Source organism: Camellia sinensis, chromosome 15, assembly GCF_055761805.1.
Source record: "Camellia sinensis isolate YWXY chromosome 15, ASM5576180v1, whole genome shotgun sequence".
In the NCBI taxonomy this organism is placed as follows: Eukaryota; Viridiplantae; Streptophyta; class Magnoliopsida; order Ericales; family Theaceae; genus Camellia; species Camellia sinensis.
The window spans coordinates 112,116,352-112,127,291 of record NC_138975.1 but is presented as its reverse complement, the minus strand read 5'-3'; the positions used below and the strand labels follow the sequence as shown (position 1 = coordinate 112,127,291).

The 10,940-nt window shown below is 32.2% G+C and overlaps 2 protein-coding genes across 8 annotated transcripts; one reads left to right on the top strand and one right to left on the bottom strand.

Moving 5' to 3' along the window:
- LOC114258508 (chlorophyll a-b binding protein P4, chloroplastic) lies at positions 1-2,944 on the top strand. Its single transcript, XM_028198475.2, has 3 exons — positions 1-489; positions 1,429-1,844; positions 2,645-2,944. The coding sequence occupies exons 1-3, from the start codon at positions 284-286 to the stop codon at positions 2,779-2,781; spliced, it is 759 nt and encodes a 252-aa protein (XP_028054276.2). The 5' UTR covers positions 1-283; the 3' UTR covers positions 2,782-2,944.
- A 180-nt stretch (positions 2,945-3,124) lies between these two features.
- On the bottom strand, positions 3,125-9,294 carry LOC114258507 (agamous-like MADS-box protein AGL65). 7 transcript variants are annotated; one of them, XM_028198469.2, is made up of 11 exons: positions 8,374-9,294; positions 8,179-8,238; positions 8,038-8,056; positions 7,847-7,911; positions 7,734-7,749; positions 7,585-7,646; positions 6,693-6,789; positions 5,604-5,636; positions 5,373-5,500; positions 4,784-5,165; positions 3,125-3,577 (listed from the first exon to the last, which is right to left on the bottom strand). In XM_028198469.2, exons 1-11 carry the CDS (start codon positions 8,556-8,558, stop codon positions 3,566-3,568), a joined length of 1,059 nt encoding a protein of 352 aa, XP_028054270.1. In that variant the 5' UTR covers positions 8,559-9,294; the 3' UTR covers positions 3,125-3,565. The 7 variants fall into 7 exon arrangements, with proteins under 7 accessions (XP_028054270.1, XP_028054271.1, XP_028054275.1 ...); XM_028198470.2 differs by having other exon boundaries at positions 3,125-3,574; XM_028198474.2 differs by having other exon boundaries at positions 4,784-5,120.
- Between the last annotated feature and the right edge of the window lie 1,646 nt (positions 9,295-10,940).

The window sequence follows — 10,940 nt, the reverse complement described above, 5'->3', positions numbered from 1 at the left end:
CAAAAAAGAAATAGGTCTATGGATATGGCAGCTAGATAAGGATAAGGGATATTGATTCCCATTGGCTGATCTACAATTCACAAACTCATCACAACCGTTGGATTCCCAAAAATCTAGCAAACTAAAAGTCACCTTCAAACAAGAAACAAGAGCCACAAGAATGCCACAGAATTGAAATACAAAAGCATACATTAAACAAAACATTTTTGTGCCAACCAAACCATATCACTACTCCCTCATAAAAACATCCAATTTTCCTTGCCCGGAATTTGGTCGGAAAAGGATGGCCACCGTCACAGCTCAGGCATCCACCACGGTTCTTCGGCCATGTGCCTCGAAATCGAGGTTCCTTACCGGTTCTTCCGGTAAGCTAAACCGAGTAATCTCATTTAAACCGACAGCACCTTCCTCACTCAGCTCATTCAAAGTTGAAGCCAAGAAAGGAGAATGGTTACCGGGCTTGGCCTCCCCAGGCTATCTTAACGGCAGGTAATATATTTTTGAAAATTCAAATACAATGTGTATATCTTAATAGTCTACTCCTAAAAACCTAAAAACATATAATGACATATGATATGGCTAATTGCGTTGACTTAACTTGCATAACTAATTATTGGGTAAATTACAAATACACCCCTTAAGATTTGTTTAAAATATGAATTAGTGATTTGAAAAATTACAAATATCTCATTGTTAGAATTTTTTATTTAACAGAATTAATTAAAAAAGTGAAATTTCTAACTGTTCACTTGTACAATAATAAAATTATCTAAATTATTAATTCAAATAAAATTTTAACATTATTAAAAACTATTAATTAACTTGATGATTTATTAATAAAAAGCCTTATTTGTTATGAAATTAAAAACCTTAAGAGACATAATATAATTTCTATAATCACAGAAATATTTTGTAATTTAAAAAAACCTCAGGAATGTGTTTATAATTTACCCACTAATTATATGTAACCATATCACAACACAATAATATATCATATATCAACTTAATCGTTTCATATTAGATGATCTGTTTGGCAACAATTGAAAAAATAAAAATAAAAAAAATTTGAACTTCATCTTTAGTTGTGGTTTTTTTTTTTTTTTTCCTTTAAATTTGTGTTAATTTTTTTTTTAATTTTTTAAATCCGTCTAATCTAAAAGAATCTAAAAAATAAAATTCTTTTAAAAATCTCAAGAAAACAAATCACTAATAATAAATAACGTCATAAAAAATCAACATTTAAAAAAAAATTACTTTTTCAGGTCAGTCTGATCTAGTAGAATTTAAGTGAAAAGTTTTAAAACTATTTTACTAAAATCGGGGGAAAAAAAATCAACAAAAAACCTACTAAAAAGCAATTGACGAACCTTAAAACCATAGACATACTAAGCCAACCACTAACACGAATGGTTCATTATTATGATGCAGCCTACCTGGTGACAATGGGTTCGATCCCTTGGGGCTAGCCGAGGACCCAGAGAACTTGAAATGGTTCATCCAGGCCGAGCTTGTGAACAGTCGGTGGGCCATGTTGGGTGTCACCGGAATGCTACTGCCGGAAGTGTTGAGCAGTGTCGGAATAATCAACGTTCCAAAATGGTACGATGCAGGAAAATCCGAATACTTTGCATCATCATCGACACTTTTCGTGATCGAGTTCATCTTGTTTCACTACGTGGAGATCAGACGGTGGCAAGACATCAAGAACCCTGGAAGTGTCAACCAAGATCCTATCTTCAAGAGCTATAGCTTGCCTCCCAATGAGTGTGGCTACCCTGGTGGCATTTTTAACCCCCTCAACTTTGCTCCCACTGAGGAGGCCAAAGAGAAGGAGCTCGCTAATGGTAAGTTCTTGAAATATCACGTGACCTTACTTTAAGTGACAATTTTAATTGGACTAATGTTCAAGTAGGGTAGGGATGGCATTATTCGTGTTCGTGTCATGTCATTTTGAATTTATGTCAAAATTATGTTAATACTAATTCAATTCGTTTATTTTTTCTTGTTATTATGTTATGTTTTTCGGTACGTGTATTTTAGTGTTTATGTGTAATGTCAAAATTTTACACCCATAATTAAAAATACAAAAATATGACAAATTTGAAAAAAAATTCTCACAAATTAAATTTAATGAAACTAATGTTAGCTAAAAGAAATTATAGACAAGCATGTTTGATTTTAACTCAATGCCACTTTTTCAATTTAAAAAATAAATAAATAAAATAGGTATAGTCTATTGTTATATTTTATTTATTTGATTGACTCCAAAATAGGTGATAAGACATACATTATCCTAAATAAAAAAATAAAAAATAAAAAATTATATTAACCTTAAAATCCTATTACATACTTTTTATTTAGTTAGATAAAATTATATAAAAGATTCAAAAATATTAATCATGATACTCTTTAGTAAAAATAATATTAAAATATATAATAATTTCTTATTACAAGAATTATCCATTTCAATTTCATATTATTCTGATTCGATGATCCATTTAATATTTGTATTATCATGCTGAATTATATTTTTTTGTATTAAAAAATATCAAACCTAATCCACTAACTTCATGTATATATCAAATCGTATTATTGTGTCATGTCAAAAATTCTCACCCCTAGATGTTGTGTGAATCATATGCAGGGAGATTGGCAATGTTGGCATTCTTGGGGTTTGTGGTTCAGCACAATGTGACTGGAAAAGGGCCATTTGACAACCTCTTGCAGCACATCTCTGATCCATGGCACAACACAATTATTCAAACAATCAGAGGTTACTAAATGGATGTGAAGGGAAAAAAGGAAACAATCTTGTTTCATTTATTTTGTAAAACATGAACAAAATGGCTTTGGGTGAGATTGATTTTGAGCTTCATTGTAAACAAGCAACAACATTCAGTGTACAGGGAAGCTAAGATGGCATTACATTTTATCATTTCTACCACCACAATCTCATTAAAACCACTAAAAACAGATAAGTGTGTGAAATTAGTTTTCTTTTTGTGTTGAAGAGTTTGATTTACGTATGGGTAGACAAAAAATTTCCCAAGAAAAGAAATTAGTCAACTTTTTGTGTTGAAGAGTTTGATTTATGGATGGGTAGACGAAAACTTTCTCAAGAAAATAAACGAAATTAGTTTTCTTTAATTTCTTTTTGTGTTGAAGAGTCAGATTTACAGATGGGTAGACAAAAACTTTCTCAAGAAAAGAAACAAAAACCATTACAAGTAATTTTCTCGAGAAAAGAAACTATAAATACATACATGGATAAACTATAATGGTGTATGATTTATACCTTATATACTATACACAGCTAATGATTTGCTCACCATACAAACCAAACGACAGGTACTTGATCCCTTGTGCTACGCCACCAACTTCATTGGGTCAGGAAAAAATATGAAAGGAAAAAATGAAAGTGAATTGCGGGCTTCATCTGGTAGTTGAGCAAAAATGGAACTCTGTATCAACAAGTAGTAGTTGCCATTCTCAGCAACTCAATGAACATGAGCCCAACAGCTACCATTCTCAGCAACTTGACAAACAGTAATATCACTTCTGAAAATTAATGTGGCTGCTGCAACCCGACAAAAAAAGACAAAAAGAACAAAGAAAACCCATGTTACGAGACCAAATAGAAAGCAAATTCAACCACTCGTCAACTGCTCAGATTATCAAAACATATATGCTGAATTTTAAGTAGTTAAGCAAAATATTTGAGCCGACTCTCATCAACAATCAAGGAAAATAAGAGGGGCAAAAAAAAAAAAAAAAAAGAAAAAAAAAAGACCAACACCAAAGAAGCAAGAACAAGAAGCAAATTTAGTAATCATGATGTTCAAATGAAAGCTGCGGGGAGACATTTTTCAACCCTAGAAATATGTTCATTACCTGAATGCACATGGTGTAGTTCGAATAAAAAAAAAAGAATTGAGCCAGATAAGACGATGCAAATTCAACAACTATAGAAGTGGTGTAATCTCCCTTATTGATGAGTGAGATTGTCCAAGTTGTTGCAACTAGCCAGCTCTGAATGGTTGAGTAGTTTCAAAATGCCTACCCCATTTTTGTCCTAAAACATCCAAATGGACAGTAGGCATGTTCAACGTGGCTGTCTCTGAACATGCATGCAGCACAAGTCATCTGGTTTTATAATAGGTGAAATACTCCAATAGAAAACATAATGATAACTACAAAATCATGAAACATATTCTGGATTATCAAATTGCCAAGCAACTAACAGGTCGATTTATCTATATTTACCAGCTATCATGAAGAAAAAGAGGAAAAAACAAAAGAGAGCCAGAAGCTAGCTTTCTAGCCAGTCGGCCCACCCTGTACACCAAATGGCCTTTTTCTGTTGAGAAGAGAAGTCGATGCATGAGGCTTTGTCAAATGGACACAAGCATGAAACATAGACTAGTTAAATACCCCACAAGATGGAAAGTTCTAGGCTATGTTTGGATCAAGGATTTGGAGAGTGATTTGTGAAGGGAAAGGAAAAATGATGGGAGAAGTATGAAATCAAAGCTAAAATTTTCACTTTTCCGTTCCCTTTTTGTCTCCCTCCATAAGTACTTACTCAAATCCTTGATCTAAACACAAGCATAAGGAAACAGGACACAAACACAGCTAAGATCTACACACTTCTATCATATTATTGCACTACTCGAAACTTAAAAACAGTTCCATGGAATGAAGAAAAATGACATGAACTAATTCATAAAGAAATCCAGCAAAGCTGACAAAAAGGGGGACAAGGAACAAAGCAAACAATGCTCACCTGTGAGTACGAGTTCTCATTGAACATGGAAATGGTGGAATGCTCAGATGGAGGTGCCCAAGTGTGATGCATGTTGTCATAGATAGTTCTAGGCAGTTGAAAACTGCTATTGATTTGATAATCCAAGGCATCTCCTTGCAAGTTCATCTCTGTCTCAGGCTTCAAGTTCTTTGCATCGTGTAAATCTAGACTACTATATGGTTGGCAGGGATACTGCTCTCTGAGTTGCAATCTCAGGCATGCAGCGTAATCTAACTCATTCAAGGCACCACCTTCTTGTCCCGTGACATCGACTTGTCTAGTATTCTCAATCTCCGTTTTGCGAGGGCTGAAGAAACTAGAAAAAGTTGAAAAGGAAGGATTATTGGAGCACTCGATATCTCTGCAGAGAAGTAATAGCCATCCAACGGATTAATAGAAGACTTAAAGAAATATACAATCAATAAAAACTAATGAGTCACTATGAATACGCAAGCAATAAAGACTAATGAATAAAAGACTCTTCCTCAAAGGGAAGTCCAATAATATATTAAGATGTGACAATTTTGTGATGTTGAATTTAGATAATAATTTATAACTGTCCACTCACCTTTGAGGCAGATAGTTTGGCTCACCAGTTAATATCATATGTTGATTCTCATTATTGGTAAACCACGATAGTGGTTGGGCATCCTGCATACCACCCATCATCAAAGGCAAATGCATCCCGTTCTGGAACTGTAATGCAAGATTGGTCTACATTAGAATTTTCTGAACACAACGTGCATGCACGCACACGGAGCAGAAAGAGGAGCTCTATAACAGCTCAACAACTAATTACCTGGTTAGTGCATTCGAGTGACATAAAAGGATGCTTCACAAAATTTTCCCGCAAGATCAAATGGGAGTGTTATGTTAGTATATTATCATTTAATTCACTAACCAGGATATATAAACGTGGGAATATCAATTAGTATTACAATTAAGACTGTGGTACAATGTAAGTTGAGGTTTGCAAAGTGCTATCATGAAAACTAACTAGCATAGACACAGAAACACAACACGACAAAGACATGCCAACACGATGACTTTCAAAAAATATAGGACACAATACGCTTGGGACACGTTAAAAATTTATATTTTTATAAAGGCTTGGTTTGGTTATAAATTTATTATATATCAAACATATGAATAGTTTATTCAAATGTAATGGGGAAAAAAAGCAACATAACAATAATTAAACTTTAAAAGTCATATATTCCACGACTTAAACATAAAAATTTAATTCACATAACAATTGCATTCTAAAGAATGCATATTAATTGTATTTAACAATGAAATACACATGATGTCTTCATCTTGTAAATGTTTCAAAACATATTTAGAGTGCACAAAGTTGCAATCCGCAAAAATGCAGAACATTGTTACTATGAAAAGATTCATCACGTAGGTCGCGCTTGTAGGATTCAGAAAATGTCACCAAAGTGTCCACAAAGTGCTTGTAAACTGTCCGACCTTTAATTAAGACACATTGAAGAAGGGTCGAACACGCTTTTAGAAGCGTTGGTGTTTGAAACAACACGCCTCCTCCATAGAAGTGTCTATACTTCTTAGTATGAGAAAAGAAAACTACTTTACTAGGTCACACCCACTGAAATGCCATCAGTATGTCAAAGACAGCAGAAAAGGCATATTTCAATGAAGTCAATTGACATTCTTAATTTTTGTCATCACATTAAAAAAACAACGTCCAATTAGTACATATTAATGTGTGTTTGAGAGAGTAAAGATTGAGTATGCACCTAACCTTTGGCATAATGCACAAAGTGGTGGCCCCAAGACTTGAACCCATAATCTCAAGATTATTAGGCCAAGTCTTAACCATTGAACCAATGGTCACCCCTCCCAATCGTTTATTATAATATCGTACCTTTTGCATTCGAATTTGGTTAAGTGATTCCCTTAGCGACTCTTCCATCTGGCTAAGATGTTCAATGTTGTCAATCTTATCAGGATTACTCCAGCAGCTGAATCAACAGAGCACAACACAGAATATCATATGGTGAAAAATACAACATGACCATCAAACAAGAGTTCAAGCCAGAAGTTAGGAGGGAAAACAAGGCCAAACAAGGTAAAAAGACAACAGTTAGAATTTTCATTGAATTGAAAGAGAAATATATATATATATATATATAAACTACTACAAGTTTGCAACCCATTAGCTAATTCACCAATATCCCCTTGAAAATGCAATACAGAATTTGTGATCAATAAAATGAACCTCTTCAATATCTTCACCCAAATTATATGTGAAATAATTACACTTAAAAACAACATTAAAAAGAAGATTATAGTGACAAAGTTTAAATTCAGTATTATCAACGCCAATTGTGAACTCATTGCTCTCCTTATACAGCATTTGAGCATGAGAAAAAATATACAGATACAAAACGTGGGATACAGTTATGCACATGTACAAACCGTGAACAAACTATATGAAATGTGACTAAAACAAAACAAAACAAAGCTGTAACTGTTATACCATGATGGGGAAATCACTGACTTGAACTAATTTACCAGCTACAAAAAAGTAAAAGACAGAATGACTATTGTTCAAAGGCTCCATATCTATAAACATTGTATTAAGTTTATCTTAACCTAGAACAAAACAATGTAGATGAAATTATATTGCAAAATTTAATTGATTGGGCTTTTCAGGGCAGAACTATATCATGCCAATTTTATGATTCACAAGACCAAAAAGAAAAAGGGGGAAAAACAAGGTAATACTTTAACAAATATGAGCTTCAAAGTTGCACCTCAGTCTCTTGTGTGCATCTGTAAGTTGAGCTTGCATCATCCTCAATTGGTTGGATAATTCCTGTCCATAACAATTTAAATAAAAGATGTCAAAAAAGAAGAACTCAAATTCAAAACATTACGGTGACAACAGTGACAAAGGGCTAACCTCAATTGATTGAGTGCTGCGAAAGGAGAAAAAAAAAAAAAAAAAAACACATTAGGTCTTTCACGAGGGTTAATCCCTTGAGATTTAAAAGATTCATCAAAATAAACACAAACCTTGAACCCAAAAAGTCATGTATATTTACATCATGGTCCAACTTCCTAAAGGTTTTCTTCAGTGCCTATATTCTCAAATAGAACACCAAAAGGCTTGAATAAATATGATATGCTTATCATTTCATATTTAATGAAAACAGAGAAAGAAAGAATGAATTGGTGTACTACAGAACGGGCAGTATTAATCTTACTTCAAGGCTCTCCAACTTCCTGGTCATTCAAATAAAAATTATTCAGTGACATTGTGACAAATGCAGTTCAAATTTAACCAAAAAAAAGAAAAAAAGAAAAACAACTCCTCGTCCTCATAGATTTAGCATAGCTTTACTGACCTTTTTGTCCTTTCTTGTGGTGTCAGTTGAGCGAATTTTGTAATAACCTCTTCAATGTTGCTGAACAAAAAAAACATGAATTCAAGAAATGATAAATGGTGCGCGTAAATCGTAGTGAATTTTGTTTAATTTGTCATGCCATCCATCAAATTTCACAAACATTTTATATAGACACAATTAGAGACTTGAAAATACCTGCGCTCTCCGCGGAATAATGTTGCCTTTCCAGTTGGAGAAAACATGAGAAGGACAATGTCAATGTCACATAATATGGATAATTCTTTAGCTTTCTTCAAGATTCCATTCCTTCTTTTCGAATAAGTCACTTGTCGATTGCTAGTGCTCTCTAATCTCTTTATCTTTAACTTAACCCTCCCCATATTGTAAACAAATTAGAAAGCCCCTTAAAACACCAATGCCCCTGATGCATCTATGTTTTGCAATCCTAACCTACTTCAATTCTTCAAGCCAAACACTTGTCTAACAATAGAATGAATTAATTCCAAGAAGCTCCAAAATGACCATGAACACAAAGGGCTGAGATCAAATTTTTATCAACAATAAAAATTGGTCAAAAACTATGAGACCTTAAAATGATTCAATTGTGTTGTAACTGTTAACCATTAATCTCTGTTTCCACAAGATCAGAACAGAACCTAATTCTAACTTAAATATTTTTTTTTTCTTTTTTAATATGATGAATGGAAACTCAAAACCAATTGGAAAATGAGTGAATTTGGCGATACCCAGAAAGAGAAATTATAGAAAAGAGCTAAATAAAGAATACCCAGGAGAAGATTTCAAGTTTCGAACAGATTCGAAACTGTGAAATCCCTAGAATGTATAACTCAGAACAAAGAGATAGATATAACGAAACAAAACTTTGAGAAAGGCCAAAAAAAGTAAAAACCCATATGAGGAAATGGGTTCAGAAGAGAAGAGGAAGGGGGAGAGAGGAATTAGTAGAGAGAGAGAGAGGGGAGGAGATGAGAGATCACGATTGGATGACGGGCTATGCGGTGATTGAGGCTGGAGAATCGGTGAGCTGTCAGAAATTTCACAAACCAACTCGTACGAAACAGAGTGAGATCACAAAATCGATCAATTATATAGCAGAAAACTCTTCTGATCAAAAATATATATATATAATCGGGGAAATCTATGGTATAAAGAAGAAAATAGTATAATTCTTTATTTTTTGAATTATAAATATAAATATAAATAAAAAAAACTATAATCAAATCCAATATAAGTAATAGAATTTTTTTTTAACATCATTGATATTAAAATTTTATAAGATAAAAGATAATACACTATTTTTAATAGTAGTTAAGGTCTTTCAATATTTTTATAAAGAAAATTCAACTCAAAGAAATTTTATCTGATTTAAAGAAATTTTAATTTTTATAGAGAAAATTAGAGAAATTTCAAAATTTCTTTGAGTTGAGATTGAAATTTCTTTGAGTCGGGTAAAATTTATCTAAGTCAGGCAAAATTTCTCTATAAAAATATTAAGGGATCTTAGCTAATAAAAAAATATCTTGAACCTCTCATATTACACAAGTTGGAGAGAGTTGTTTTACTAATTTTTCCTAAGTCATAATTTATAATGTCATAATTAAAAATAATAATTATAATTAAAAAAATGACATAATTAATGGTGTTCTACTATTAGTTATGACATAAAGGGTAAATTACATTAACACCTCCTAATATTTTTTTATAGAGAAAATTCAGCTCAGAGAAATTTTGTCTGATTTAGAGAAATTTCAATTTTCATAGGGAAAATTAGAAAAATTTCAAAATTTCTTTGAGTTGGGATCGGAATTTCTCTAAGTCGGACAAAATTTCTCTGTAAAAATATTAAGGGATCTTAGCTAATAAAAAAATATTTTGAACCTCTCATATTACACAAAGTTGGAGAGAGATGTTTTATTAATTTCTCCTAAGTCATAATTAATAATGTCATAATTAAAAAATAATAATTATAATTTAAAAAATGACATAATTAGTGGTGTTGTACTATTAGTTATGACATAAAGGGTAAATTACATTGACACCTTCTAAAATTTGGTCCAATTACATCTTACCCTTTAACGTTCTAGAAATTAGGACTCTTTTGGGAAGAGCTAAAAAAGTTAAAAGTTAACTTTCAACCTATTTTGGGTCACATCACCTTTACTTTTTTACACGTTTTTTAAAAAAAAGTTAAAAAGTCAACTTTTAACCAACTTCTTAAAATAGCCCTTAATAGTCTCATTTCACAAATCTTTATACTTATATAAAATGCAACAGCTCCTAGTAAAAAAATACAGAAAATTACATTAAAAAAAAAGTAAATCAATGGGAAAAAAAAAAGAAAAGAAGAATGAAGTAAAACAAAGCAAGGAAAGAGAGAATGCATGAGTTCAATATCTTCATTCCGTCTAAATAATTACAATGATAGAGGGTTAGTGTAAATTCTTACACATCAGGAGATGATATGTATTAAACTCAAATCTTAGGGGTGTAAGTGTAATTTACCCGATTAGATTATAAAGGTTTCATTTGACTATTCCAATTGGGACTAAAAAAGCACAAAAGTCAGTTTTCTTGTTTTTTTTTTTTTTATTGAAAAAATGTATAAAAAAGTAGAGAAATGATATGATCTAAAAAAGTCAAACAAAAAGTTGACATTTTAACCTAGATAAGCCAAAATAGGCTAAGTAAGTCAATAAGATAAAATGTCACATCCAAATCATAATTATTTTTTCTCTCACAAA